The sequence below is a fragment of the Echiichthys vipera genome, assembly GCF_963691815.1.
Source record: "Echiichthys vipera genome assembly, chromosome: X".
Classification (NCBI taxonomy): domain Eukaryota; kingdom Metazoa; phylum Chordata; class Actinopteri; order Perciformes; family Trachinidae; genus Echiichthys; species Echiichthys vipera.
Genome location: NC_139825.1, coordinates 36,281,378 through 36,297,037, shown reverse-complemented (window position 1 = coordinate 36,297,037; position 15,660 = coordinate 36,281,378). Strand labels below are relative to the sequence as shown.

The 15,660-nt window shown below is 41.6% G+C and overlaps 1 protein-coding gene across 1 annotated transcript in view; it reads right to left on the bottom strand.

Moving 5' to 3' along the window:
- The window catches only part of slc2a9l2 (solute carrier family 2 member 9, like 2), a gene marked incomplete at its 3' end in the record, with an annotated part of 127,137 nt that overhangs the window by 25,982 nt on the left and 85,495 nt on the right, over positions 1 to 15,660 (bottom strand). Inside the window, exon 12 of the mRNA XM_083939221.1 lies at positions 570 to 697. Coding sequence (XP_083795347.1) covers positions 570 to 697 — 128 coding nt within the window. The remainder of the gene's footprint in view (positions 1 to 569; positions 698 to 15,660) is intronic.

Sequence of the window (15,660 nt, the reverse complement as noted above, 5' to 3'; positions counted from 1 at the left end):
ACAGGCAGCCACTGCAGGGATTAATGAGGATCTGATTACTTTAATGGGCTGCATAAGGCTGAAGTGACAAACATAGTAGGTGTTTGTGCTAGAAAAGTGTCACTTCTCTCTTTTGGCATTGTGACCCCAGTCTCATATTGGCCATCAGTCTGACGATGTTTAAGGTGTAACGGCTAATATTTCTAGGATATTCGGGCCAAGACTTCCTCTCCTGAGGGGCGGTCAGTGTTTACAGTCCAATTAGCAACTTGAGACACAAGAATGGAGTTGGGGTTGAGAGATGACTTTGCTACGAACAGATATCTGCATATACTGTAAATGCAGATAAATAATAACAAAAAACTAATGAAATGCTAAATCGTTGTCAGACAATAGCAGCTTCTGAGATTACATTTCAGCCAGTGTGCTCTGTGTTCTTTGGCTCTCCACACAGACTGTTTACTCTGTTTATCCGTTTATCTTTTTATCTGATCTGTTCACAGAGATTACTGTAACCTTGAACTGACTAAAATCCAAAACCTGACCCTGACCATAATGTGGTGTGTACACATTGAGATGAGGTTACTCACTTGAATGAATGGGAATAGGAGGCCCACAGCAAAGTTGGACAGCCAGTTAACTGTGCCAGCGATCATGAAGGCAGCAGGTCTGTAAGACTGTTCAAACAGTTCCCCCGTCAGGATAAAGGGGATGCCACCTGACAGAGAAGGGAGAAGACTATTAAGTTACAACAAACTACAGACCGTGGATAACATAAACAAACAGCTTTGCTCTGAGCATCATTATATGCTGAGAAACCACATAAAGTCCAAAAGGATTGCTCTTTTCTTTCTCCTACTGCAGAGTAAATACTTATGAGATCAAATACAATAATCACACAAAGTTAAAAGTCTGACTCTATAACACCGTATTTCATCCTCCTGCTCAGTTCACACACAACATATAAATCCTCTCTATCAGGAAAAACTCAGAAAAAGCTCATAGTACCGTTTAATGCCCACTTTGAAGATAAAATCAGCAATTTATTTGACTGAATTAGCATATGAGTTTTACTTGGGAATAAAATGAAAGAAAAACTTTTCTAACATTCTTAAATATCTGTACTTTAGTCCAGAAAACATGAATTTTAGTGCATTCAAGCATCCACAAGCCTTAAGTTAAAAAGCTCTGCTGATAATTCCAGGGTGTTTCGTATTCACAGCCCAAAAAAATCAGAAGTTCTATAACAGTCAAACTAATACTTTTCCAAAATGTACTTTGTATCTCAACATAGTTCACAGTTGAGTCACAAAGCAACAGTAGTTGTTGAAAGAAGGTTTTCAGGTTTGAGACTGAAATGATTTTGGAGATTTGCGGGCACAATAGCACATCTTTGTTAGAGGATGAATGACCTGTGCTCAAAAGAAAAGTCTGTGCTAAAATGTGTGCTTGTCCTGAAAGGAAAACAGTTATAACACTTCTCCTAAATACACATCTCAACAGGATTTCCACATTTCTCTGCCCTCTCTTTTACGGATACAAGAGGAATGCCACTGTTGACAAAGTAATTGATTGTGACATCTTCAATCATATTTCATCAGAGAAGAAGAAGAATCACCCTTCAGGCGTTCTTATATGAACCCCTGCTGCAGAGATCAAGGTGAGAGAAAGAGAAAAAAATGTTGGAAGAGTGTGTGTGTGTGTGTGTGTGTGTGTGTGTGTGTGTGTGTGTGTGTGTGTGTGTGTGTGTGTGTGTGTGTGTGTGTGTGTGTGTGTGTGTGTGTGTGTGTGTGTGTGTGTGTGTGTGAAGTATTTTGTGCAACAAAACAAGATCATAGATCTATGTTGTTGTTGAATTTTTGTTTGAATGTGTGACTGATAACGTTTCAAAGTTTGAATTCACACATGGAGAGAAATATTTTAGAAACTGCACAAACAACAATATAAAAGAGATTTAAGAGAGGAACAAACACGGGTTGACATTAGTATTCACAGCCCACACACACACTGTATAAATAATACTGTAAGTTATGGACTACGTCTTATCTGGCCCTTTTTGAATAAGCTGCAGCCTGACAGAATATTGGGTGCAGATTATATTCACTGTAGGGCAAGGCATGCTGTGGAATGGTGTACAGTATGTAAGCTATTTCAGGCGGGCCGGCTAGTTATGTAGTCCAATAGCTCAAAGTATTTCCCAGCAGTGTTCCTTGCAAAACCAAGAAATAGTGGCCAGATGTAGTCTATTTAAGTAAATTAGCCTTACCGCCAATGGTAAATATCACTTAAGATATTAGTTATGTAACAACAACAATGTACTGTTTGTGTCGCTGCTTTTACCACCTGGGAATGCACAAATATCATCTGGGGTTACAGAATTGCACATTGTATTCTTCTTAATCTGCGGATGTTGCATTTTATCCACACAGCAGGTAATCTGTGTCACATAATTGCCTCTGAGAAGACGGTTAATGAGCTATGAGCCACACAAGCATTTCCACTCAGAGCTGACTAAAGGGAGGTATGGCCCACTTTAGCCCACAGCATCCTCTTAGTTTTAATTGCTTGGGATAATAAACCATCTCATTAATTGTAGATGCCTTGCTGTTTAACAAATGTGACCAGTTGATTACAACAGAGTGTTTGCGTGTTCATGCATGTACTATTGGCCAAATTGCACATAGCAGTCATATGCATATTAAAGACCAATCACAAAAATACTATTAATAAATAATTGGTCACCAACAAGCTATGCAGAAGCCCTTGTTCCCCTGAGAGTACAGTACATCCACAATGAGGAGGATCAATGGAGAAACATGTTCTGTCTACACAAGTGTTTTAGGTCATTTCTGAAAACTTCAAAAGTGAAATACAAAAGCAATATGAAAATGGATTTTTCTTTTTTTTTTTACTTTTTTACTACATCTATTTTTTAATTTCTATTTCAAACCCAAAACGTGTCTGTTATAGGACAGACACAGCCTGCTATAGGTGAAGAAAAATAAATGTATCCTCATGACTTAACAGCTACACTGCCCTTGACTGTGTCCATGCAGGTTTTCAGTACTTGGTAATTTTGATGAAGCTCAGTTTCCACATCCCCATTTACACCTGGTATTAACCACAGACTGTATAAAACATGGATGTAGTTCCTGTGACATCACCCATAGGCTTCTGAAGAGCCTGACCTTGCCCCCTCCAGATGTGTTCTACCGACATAGTGCAATTACACCGTACATTAGCATGCACTTTTCCTTTCCCCGACAGGCTAAAAGGCCTTTCAAACAAATGTATGAACAGCACAACTGCGCTCTGAAACCCATTATTTCCAATGGTTTGATGGTTTTTCACAGAGCTTGCCACTGAGTTCAGCGATCTTTCAGACATTGCCACTGGGGGAAAAAGACCTGAACTGAACATGAGCGCTTCAGATATTAGGCCAAAGCATATCAAATTCGTCTTCAAGGATTTTGAATTATGGTTACCCGGGATTAAAGAATCCCTTGCGATGTGAAATCATACTGCACTGTACAAAAGTTTTAATAGTTGATGTATTTCTCCAATTTTGTCAATATAAAAAAATATTAATTTCACTTGTCGTTATTGACAAAGTACTGTTCTAATGGTCACCCATTTGTTTACCAAATATAATACATGCACTACTGACTTACAAAACTGCACTTCAAATGGCATCACAAAGTGCGTGGGCTCTGTCTATGAAATGTTAGTAGGTACATCCTGCTATACACAGCTCAAATCAATATGCATGTAATACGTTTCTAATGACAAGCAAGCAACAGGAACATTAGGAGGAGATTTTTTCCAGATGCAGCAACAGCAACACTGATCTCAGTTCTGGACAAATCCGCTTCACACACGATGCAGGGAGGGTGGGTCGTCTAGCCAATGGGCACTTTGTGTTTGTGTATTTGGTTTGAGAGTGTACGGTTTAGATCTGTTCCGAGTTAATCCGCTGAGCACAAAATAGTGTTTTCCAGGGACTTGTGCACCGAATAATATGTGAGAGGCTGGGGAAAGAGAGCTAGAGGTAGAGAGAAGGTAAGGTGAAAATGGCTTGAGAAAGGCTCAACAATCTACATTTGTCACTTTTTTTTAACACACTGATAAATAAGGCCTCTACTGACATGAAACATATATGTTAGCTGCATACTGTATTCATCATGTACCACAGTAATCTGATCCATAATGGTGTAAGGGTATTTAAAGCCAGAGTGCACTTGTTACTACAGCATGTTCCATGTTAAGCCAAATGTATCTTTCAGATTCTCTGATGCTTTTTTCTTGTCTTTTTGTTGTTTTATGTCTCTTTGTACTGAACAGTAGTTGTTTCACATCTCTCTGTGGTTTTGTCTCTATGTGGTTTTGTGTCCTTTTTGTGGTCTTTTTGTGACTCTTTGTGGTCTTTTTGTATCGCTTCGCCAATGCTTTCGATCTATTTGTATTCGTTTTATGTCTGGTTTGTAGTCATGTTTTGTCTCTTTGTGGTTGTCCTGCCCCTTTTTGTAGTTACAAAATTTGTAATACTTTACAAGTATAATTAACTAATCCAATTCACTAATGATTATTTAGTGAACAGATAATTATTGGTGATGACAGATTGAAAAGCCAAATTACAGAAGATCCAAATCACACAAGCAGCCCAAAATGACATAATAACACAAAGTTGATCTGACAGAATTAAAGTGATTATTTTCGGTTTGGATTTGTGACAAGAGCTTGTGTGCTGCCTTCTGTTTCAGCTTGACCTCTTGAGACATTACATTTTCGGGAGGTTGGCCACACTTGATCAGTGGCCAGAGCTTTGATCTGTTGTGCCTCGGAAAGAGAGCCACAGATGACAGGGAAAGGCAATTGGTTCTGACATGGGTTTCAACTAGCATATCTGCACAGAGTAACCGCTTATGGCTGAGAGAAGGTTAGGAATATAAACCATATTTTTGATACCCTACATAGTGAAAACAGAAATATTAATGATTGCATTTTTATTTCTAACAGCAATGAATGGTGGATATGTATTTACCTAAATCTAAAAGGATTTTCTAGTAGCAATACATTTGTGTATGTAATGTCTTGTGGTTCGCTCCACTGCTCACAGATATTGCTTGTGATATTATCCAACAACACACAAGCAATATAAATAAAGACTAATTACATAAATGGATAATAATGTCACACCAGCAGAACACTGCCCTCCCACACAAGCACATGCAACATCCATGTCACAGTACAGCAGCGGGAGCAGAGTACAATCATTTGGACATTCATGCACAAAACATGACGTGTGTGTGTGTTTGTGTGTGTGTGTGTGTGTGTGTGTGTGTGTGTGTGTGTGTGTGTGTGTGTGTGTGTGCATGCATGCAAAGTATATACAAAAAGCATTTAGATTTAGCATACAGTACATCTGTGGAACCGTGCATGAATTTATTGGGTTTTAAATTAAAGGATTTGCATACTTAAAATTAATTATTATATCAGCAAGCAAACAGCAGGATTTAAATGTCATAATTACACATATCACAGCACTATCAGAAATGACCTACGCAGTGTGTGCTGCACCAGTATTTAACATGCTATACTGCGGAGCACTGTGAAGGGGTTTAAGTAATCTATGTCATGTTTTTATTTCTCTGTAAAACTATTGTAGCAACTGAAGGGAACTTTTCAATAGGAACGAACATTTTAACCAATGCAGAGTACAACTAAAGAAGAAGAGCAGGTGTAATAATGAGCTATTTTATGAGGCGTGCGGTTTAAGTGGAGGTATAGAGTGGAACAATACATTGACAGAATATTTATTTTAGTGAAATAGAACCAAAGATAGTATCCACTTTTCATTTTGATGGGACAAAGTGTGATAAGCAGAACAGGGTCTGAACTGTTACACACTTACAATGATAAGAGTGTGGCACATAATATTTGAGAAACTGTGTTGACAGGCCAGATTCGATAGCACAATGTTGCGTGTTGCTGCTATCACTGCAACTCATTCAGCAGATAAATAATGTCATTAGAGCAAATCAACTTAAATTTGTTCAATAAGTATGTGAATGGAAACACAATTACTAAGAGGTTTCCACGCCATGAGGTGATGTTAAATCTGAGAAGTGATTTGTAGATCACAGACAGAGTGTGCTGGCTGGTGTTAAAGATCCTCAGTTTCCTGAGATGACAGGAATAATATATTAGTGAAACTAATACACTCTGGCTTTTTCTTTCAACATTCTTCTTCTTGGCTCAGTCAATAAAAGTTATTAAACTTTTCTTCACACACACTGCAAAGAAGATCCCACGGTGACAATATATTGGCAGTGCCCTTGCTGAGGATACACAACAATTAAACTTCTCAGCTGCTGGATCACCCAATCCACCTTATTTTCTCTGAGGCCTGTGACAGAAAACTGCCCACATCAGAAAAATAGTGGCTGAATTAAAGCACTTCAGCATCTGCTCTCTCAGCTTGAACTATAGATTGCATGGAAACCAGAGGAGCGAGGTTTAGTTGTGATGCCCAGGATAAAAAAATATATATTACATGGCTCTCCACAAAAACAGAAAACACGATGATTAATCAATCTGATCGTTTGACTTGTTGATGGTCATTTGGGCTGTGGAATAAAAACATCCTTCCAGGGACAACAATGATAGTAAACTGAGGAGAGTGGGGAAGGCCAGGTGACAGTATCCAGAGTATCCAGTGTCAATAAGACCAAGGTCTTCTGTCTGGGGATGTGCACAGTAAGTTAGATAGTAAGGATACTGTTTCGAGGACTTTAATTTAGCACATGAGGGGTTTGCACTCGCAAAGGAATACATGCTCCACTTCAGAAGTGTCCTCCACTATAAATGAGTGTAGAGGGTCAGGGTCAGCTTAGTACTGGGCGAGGATAAAGCTGCACTTTAATTCTTGAAAATGCCCGTTCAGCCTTTACCCTCTGTGTAAAATTAGCATTCCTCTTTCTAGTGAGAGCATTGGTGCAGCTGTGGTTGCAAAAGCCAAATTGTTTCAGCTTAAGAGGTCGGTCAGGTCCACTCTGCAAAGGTCCAGAGTTTTGGAGCAATTATCGCAATTATGCTGAATAAGTTGCTGCGACCACAAAAAATGATTTTAGACTGACAAAAAAAAATCTTTTGAAAATCTCATCAAGGTGAAAAAGTTTGATAATTTTTATTGACTGAGCCAAGAAGAAGAAGAATTTTGAAAAGAAAAAGAGTGTATTAGTTTAACTTATATATAATATCCCTGTCATCTAAGGAAACTGAGGATCTTTAACACCAGCCAGCAGCTGTCTGTGATCTACAAATCTCTTCTCAGATTTAACATCATCTCATGGCATGAAAACTGCTCAGTAATTGTGTTTCCATTCACATATTTATGCAGGGTAAAGAACAATTTGATAAAAGTTCCTCAATTGCATGAACGTTTTTATGCTCACTTGATATGGATTTTGCGCAAAATGATCCTGATATGGAATGTGCCGGGGGCGAATAAACTCTGACGTAAACACTCATGAGTGATAAGCTGTTTCCGCTGTCGGTGTCTTCTCTGATCTTGCCATATTATGTCTTTATCTCTGCACAGCATGAAACATGGCCAGTTCTCATGGACAAGAAAGAACAATTACAACTTGTCTCATTGAAACTTGCTGAAGACTTTTTTTTGGGTGGCTTTTTATGCTTTTATGTTTTATCAAAATGAATGTTGATAGGAAATGGGGGAGAGAGAGACAAGCACAGAGGGCAGTAGGATACTAAGGCATCATCAAAGCCTAAAGGGTAACAAGGATGAGGACATGGCCAAATGGCATCACCGTGTACTTTTTTCAGAGGGAGTCTTGCTCGCTTAAATCACGTGAAGTTGTGATCACATACTGCAGACTCACTACAGGAGACATGCAAACCCAAACTGTTTTGGTTTGATAATAGAGCTCTCAGTACCTTTAAAACGTCCAAAGGAATTGCTGTGTTTTGGATAGTTGTTGCACTCCTATGTTCACATTTGTGCTTTCAGATACAGATGTTTCTCCTTTCATCTGACCACCCCCTTGTCACTCCACGACGGGCCATCGCGGCGGTAAGCAGGGGGGATGGCACTTGATAACTGTAGATGTTAGGGGGTAGCCGTTTGCATGAAATCTGCTGACAGGATTTAAGGAAAATACACCCTCCGACCACAAAGCGGTGCAGTCCATATTTCTGCATGTTGACTCCACAGGAAATAAGCAACCAAGTATCGTGATGCTGACAGCTACAGCAAAGAGACTACAGTTAGCTGAAAACAATAACCAAAATCTGTGATAACCGTGTCTTGCCATGTTTCTGGTGACTTAAACTCACTGTTGGACTGAAATTCATCATATTTATTCAGCCGATTCTCTGCTTTGGAGCCGAATCAACAGTAAGTCTGGTCTGTTGTCTGTGGATTTCATCATTGTTTACATGTGTTTTATATCAATCTGTTTGTCCACCAAAATTGACACTTTAGCTAGCATTAATGTGGCACAGAGTATATTTAAAAGCATTTGCACAGCTGTTTTTCTTTTTACAATATATTTACAGATACAACCGTATATCTACGTGTATTTGCTGAGTAGTCTTTAAATAGTACAAATTTATTTTTCATAATTACAGATAACCCCAATTTTATTTATTTCTAAAAGAAAAAAGTGCAGGCACTCAGGTGGGTTTGAAAAGTTATATAGCCTTTATTTTAGTGTTATGTAAATTAAACAACAAGATCACAGGAGCGCTGCTGGTGTCCCTGCTCTTGCACCCTGAGGAAGGCACCAGCAGTGCTCCTGTGATCTTGTTGTTTAATTTATTTCTAATTAGAAGATAAATGCATGCGATCCTCCGTTGGTAGGCTAAAGTTATATAAGCTGTGTTCTTCAGTTGGCCGTTGGTCTTGAACAGCCTGGTTAAATCTGGCTATTGTTTTTAAAGATGCCATTTTTCATGTGCTGAGTCATTGTTCAGTCATGTATATGTTACACAGAATTAAGTGTCTGATCAGCTCAGAATATAACATCTGTATGTCCTTTTTTAAGCTTAAAATACCGCGATTGTGCAGAAAGCAAAATGTGTAATCTCAGTTTAAATATCAAAAATTGTGAAATAACAAATGTTTTATTTTGTTATTTCTTGACCTTTCTTTTCCCATTTAATGATTAAACCTGTCTATTTGCCCTGACGACGTGAAGCCACAGAACCGGTGGAACTCAGTCGTTGATTTTTGGGGACTCTATGACCACTGCATGGTCCATCTTATACCAACCTACAGGCAGAAGTTAAAATCAGCAAAGCCCGTAGTGAGTAAGCCCGTAGCCAAGAACTCCCAAAATACAGACAACAGATAAAGTGTCCCACCAGGGATGCTAACACACTGGATCACTGTTACACTGTTTTAAAGGACGTTAATCGCTCTGTTTCCCGTGCTGCTGTGGGACTCTGACCAATGCATGGTCCATCTTATACCAACCTACAGGCAGAAGTTAAAATCAGCAAAGCACGTAGTGAGGAGTGTTAGGAGATTGACAATTCAAGTCAAAGCCAGGTAATTCTGAACAGCTGAACAGCTTTTACTGTCGGTTTTTACACCCATCACCCAACCCATCCACAACACTCAACCTCTGTGACATACTGGACACCACCCCCTCCCCCTTCAACTCAGACCTCCCACCGGCTCCGAGGGTCAAAATGGAGGAGGTGCAACGGCTCTTCCAGAGGCAGAAGACCAGGAAGGCTCTTCACTCAGATCTTCAACAGATCTCTGGAGCTGTGTGAAGTCCTCTCCTGCTTCAAACGCTCCATCATCATCCCGGGCCCCAAAAAATCCACCATCACGGAGCTGAATGACTACAGACCTGTCGCCCTGACGTCTGTGGTCATGAAGTCTTTCTAAAGGCTGGTGCTGAATCACCTGACGCTCATCACAGGACCCCTGCTTGACCCCCTGGTTTGGTTAAACAGGTTGGTGAAGGATGCAGTCAACATGGGACTGCACTTCATCCTCCATCACCATGACAACTCAGGGACGTACGCCAGGATCCTGGTCGTGGACTTCAGCTCTGCATTCAACACCAACATTCCAGAAACCCTCCACCAAAAACTCTCACAGCTCACAGTGCCGGCTCCACCTGTCAGTGGACCTACAACTTCCTCACTGACAGGAGGCAGCAAGTGAGGTTGGGGAGCATCACCTCCCGCACCAGGTCCATCAGCACCTGCGCCCCCCAGGGGTGCGTTCTTTCCCCACTGCTCTTCTCCCTTTACACGAATGACTGCTCCTCAGGGGACTACTGTTGTGTCTTCTGCAAACGCTGTATTTCTACAATGTTCCAGTGAAGTATGATGAAGTGAAAACACAGTGTGAGAGTCAAAGTCCTGAGACTTTAACATAGACAACACCCAAAAACAAGTCACATCTATTTTAACATCCACAATACACATACAGCTATGTTTACACATATACTGATTGACAGGAGGCCGTGCAGTATTATGTTACCGCAAATTCAAAATGTCCTGCTGCTTCACACAATGTGAACTGGCGAGAGGCTTTTATTGTGGAGCAGCCAACAGAAATGTGTTCATCACAGAGCATGTACGGCCCAACTATAACTCATAGTTGCCTTAATAAGCCCTTATCTACCGTAATGGCACCCATCAAAGTCACCCTAAATTACTTAAGTGCGGGGCTGTATGATAACGTAGTATGATGGCCGGAAGTATCAAAAGATGGTGGATGGTTGTGGTGGCGGGTGGGTCAGACATACACAGGACTCACACAGGAGAAACAATTACAATTACTTTTCAACTCAACTTTCTTACACTACATTCCTATGTATTTTAACCCAAACCATGATCTTTTCATAGCCACATAATTTTAATACCTAAACCTAACAATGTAGTTTTAATACCTAAACCCAACCACATAGTTTTAATGCCTAAACCTAACCATGCAGTTTTATTGACTACACTTAACCAAGTAATGTTCGATTTGTTTGAATTCACAACCCAACTCCCAAACCGTTAAAAGGTGATGGCAAGGGGTATTAATGGTAACTTCTGAACCTACTGGTAGGTTCAGCAGACCCCTTGTAACACATATCTTTAATGCTGATAACCACTGATTACGGCCATTTAATGGAGGGATAACATTCAAAGTAGGTGCAGAGAGAATAACTTGTTTAGCAGTGTTGCAGTGAAGAATTAGCTGTTAGGGCAGGTTCAACAGGGGTTGGTGTGAACCAGAATAACTGTTCATTCAAGATTCAAGATTCAAGAAGCTTTATTAAAGTACAGTAAAGTGTAGCAGCATTCCTTACTGAAATAAGTTACAATACAACTAAATAAAGTGATGTAGTGATGATATAAAGTGACAAAGTGACATTTGCTCAGGACACAGTATCTCCACTGTTCCTTACCTGACAGGGAGAGAGGGGGGGGGGGGGGGGATTCTACAGTTTGATGGCCACCGGAAGAAAAGACTTCCTCAGTTCAGTGTTACACCGGGGGAGAATGAGTCTGTGGCTGAAGGTGCTTCTGCTCGAGGTCAGCAGCTGGTGGAGAGACACCGCCACCAAAGAGTCCAGCTGGACCCCCAGGGCGGAGCCAGTCTTCCTGATGATCTCACTGATCCTCTTGGCATCTGCTGCCCTCAGTCTGCTGCCCCAGCACACAACAACAATGAAGATGGCACTGGCTACCACCGACTGGTAGAACATCCTCAGCATGGTGTTACATATATTGAATGACCGGAGCCTCCTCAGGAAATAGAGATGACTCTGCTCGGTCCTGAGCCCTTTCATCAAATCTGTTGAAGAACAGATTCAGCTCATTGGCACGTTCAGTACCACCTGCTACTGTCTGGCTACCAGATGGTTTGTAGCCAGTGATGCTCCTCATGCCGCTCCACACGTCCTTTAAATTATTCTGCTGGAGTTTGTGCTCCAGCTTCCTCCTGCAGGTGTCTTTGCCCTCTCGAATCCTCTCCTTAAGCTCCCTCTGGACCTGCTTCATCTGCTCTCTGTCCCCATCTCTGAAGGCCCTCTTCTTCTCTTTCAGCAGGACATTGATGTCTCTGGTGACCCACGGCTTGTTATTGGGGAAACAGCGTACAGTCACTGTAGAAACAACGCTGTCCTCAAAGAAATTGATGTACTCTGTAATGCAGTCCGTGAGATCATCAAGATCCTCTCCATGTGAATCACAGAGCAAATCCCAGTCTGTAAGTTCGAAGCAGCCCTGTAAAACTTCATCGGTCTCCTGTGACCATCTCCTCACAGTTCTGGTGGTCACAGGAAGCCGCTGGACTTGGGGCTTATACAGGGGCTGCAGGTGGATGAGGTTGTTGTCCGATCTTCCAAGAGGAGGAAGGGCAGTGGAGCTGTAAGCCTCCTTAACATTAGCATACAGTTGGTCCAGTGCCTTGTTTTCCCTGGTGGGACAGTCCACAAACTGCTTGAAAGTGGCAGTGTTGCAACTAGAGTGATGTGGTTGAAGTCCCCAGATATTGCAATGAATGCTTGTTTGCAGTCGGAGGAATGTAAACAACCAGGGCGATCATGTGTGAAAACTCCCTCGGCAGATAGTATGGCCGCAGACTCACGGCAAGCAGCTCAATGTCCAGGCTGCACACACGCACTTTTACAGTAGCGTGTCCAGGATGACACCACTTGATGTTAATAAGAATAGCAAGTCACCCACCTTTCCTCTTGCCACTCTCATGGTGACTCCTGTCCGCCCGAACAGTCTGAAAGCCGCCCACAGTTACGTTAGAGTCCGGGATGTCCTCGTGGAGCCATGTCTCCGTGAAACACAGCACACTGCTCACACGATACATCAACTGAGTCCTCACCAGGCCCGCCAGCTCATCCATCTTATTAGCCAGCGAGCTTACGTTCCCCATGGTGATGGAAGGGAGAGATGGTTTATATCTACTCTTCTTATCCCGGTGTTTACGTCCAGCCTTACATCCTGTACTTTCTCCTCAGTTCTGTGGGGATTTCAGGCCTCTCCCGCATCAGTGCCGTTGGTGTTAGTGACAACAGCTGTTCACGGGTATAAATAAATGAAGCAGCCGCATTGTTGCGTCCAGACGGAGACGCGGTCGGCAAAAATAGTCCCAAGAATGAGACAAATGGACAAAAAACATGTAACAAAGTTCACAAACATAGTTGGCTTAGGTTAGCACGACGACTTACAGGAAAAAAGCACTAATAAAAAAGACAGTCAATAAGATAAATAGTTAATAGTGCGGAAAAGAGAGAGAGCAACTGTTGCTGGCTGCCGCTCGACACAGCGCTGGAACCGGAAGGTCATTCATTCATCTTCAACTGCTCGTCCCTGTCGGGGTCGCGGGGGGGCTGGAGATGATTTATTTTACCTCACTGTGTAGTTGAAAACCATTCACACCATTTCAGTACATCTTAAAGGTGGTAGTTCAGGTCTGTGTGAGTATACCCTCCCTACTGAAAAATGGCTTTAGTGTCTTAGGGCTGTAATAATTTGTGTATTTGTGTCGAACTGTCACAAGACCAGTCCCAGTCTGGTGTATGCAGCCGCATGCAGAATACAAGGTATGTAGATTGATGCACATACCAACCAGAGTTCATAAATGTTACAGTTACAGTTGTGTTACCATTACACCCCTTTTTTGTTGTTGTAAAGGTTTCAAGCTCTTTTCAAATATAAAAATGTTTGTAGCTGTTCCTAAAGTCTAGTCTGCTGAAAAGTGGCACTATTAAGATCTTCATTAGGTCAGCACAGTAAGGCGATTACAGTTCTTGACTGTGATGTTGAAAGCTGACATTCAATACCAGACCAGAGAAAACAAACCCTGCTCCAGCTGGTAAACCAGAGGGAGGGATGAATCCAGAAGGAAGGACATTTCAAGTGTGCTCTTCCATAGCGAATGTTTCAGGACCCTAAGGAGAATAAATCCTTCCCTGTGGAGGAGCAGACTTGTGGCAGAAGATCAATGTCACAGTCATAAAAAGTGTGTGAAGAAAACATTATTTCTTGCTATTTCTCTGCAGGGGTCTGTGTTAACAAGGTTCCATAAGTCATTCTCACAGGAGAACATCCTGGAAGCACAGCAATATTTGATAGGGAAACTAGGTAGGGACTGACAACGACTCAGGACTCTGCTCCTCAGCAATTATACGTGGAAAGTAATCAAACCAGGGACAACTGAAAAGTACATTTTAAAGCTAAACATTAATGTAGCGAAGTGCAAATTAAAATAGGTGAATGATATTTTCAGTCATAAATACAAATGACAGATTATTCAAACCACATACAGCATGGCAAGACAGGAATATCAAATAGTAAAATGTATGTATAGTATAAAGATAAAATAATTAACAGATATTCACTAAATGAGGTGGTAAACACGAGGATGAATAAATTCATATGTTCAGAGACCACTTCATCTCTCACAAACTATTAATCCATCAGCCTTTATTTGTTTCCCTCATTTCTTTTCTTTTTATTAAATCTTGATATAATACTGGCTGCCACACATCATTAAATTTCACCTTTGCTTGAGTCTCCTCTCATCACCTCTCTCTATGTATATTTTGCTTGTGGATCCTAGAAAGCAGTCGCCTCACAGCAAGAGGGTTCCTGGTTTAAATCTGGAGCCCTTCTTTGTGGAGTTTGCATGTTCCTCCAGTGTCCACATGGGTTCTCTCCGGGTTCTCGCGTCCTCTCACAGTCCAAAGATAGCACGTGTTAGGTTTATTAATGACTCTAAAAATTGCCTACAGGTTTGAATGTGAGAGTGAATAGTTGTCTGTCTCCGTTTGTCTCTATGTGCCCTGCAATGGACTGTCGTCCTGTCCAGGGTGTACCCTGCCTCACCCCAAATGTCAGCTGGGATTGGCTCCAGACCCCCGCAACCCCGTTAGGGACAGGCAGTTGAAGATGATGGATGACGGATGGATCCTAAAAAGCAGCAGATGCCACTCATGTCAGGGCTAACTTTCACAACAGCAAGTCTGGCTGCTCAACGTGTGTTTGTTTCCAAATTCCCAGCTGAAAGGTGATTTATCTTGTTCAATGGTCAACTGTCTTATCTTCTATGACCTGTCTGTCAGCGCTTTGTAACCCACTCTGGATCTTTCTGTCACCTGGTCTTTTCTCTTCCTAGATTAATTGATTGAGTATGCCATCCAGCTATATGATAAGACTACAGGGTCTTCTCAACCATGCTTTGTACGCAATGACTGCAAAACCACAGCAGCTTGGACTTCATCTGGTGCCCATCAAAGCCCATTTAGCATTTTTCTCATAATGCTCATGGCTGCTGCACCTGTATTCACCCTCTGTCTGAGACATTTTGTTGCAGCTCCTGTCCCTTTTAAGCCCCCCTCCCGAAAAGCCCAGTCTGCTCTATTGGTCAGCACTTCATGGTCTCCACTCCGTCTCTGTACTACTGCAGAGGACTGACTGCAAGTGAGTATATCGTGGGATTTTCTACTGTCAAGTTTAGGCAACAAAAGGTGACAATTAGGGCATCAAAATGACTTGGGATGGGCAAAAGGCTGGGGTTTAGCTTAGTACTTACGGAACACCACCGGAAAGAAAACATTAGTCCACCAGATGAAAGTCCTGTGTTTTAGGACACATCCACCACCCTGACCTGCCACCCTACGAAGATTT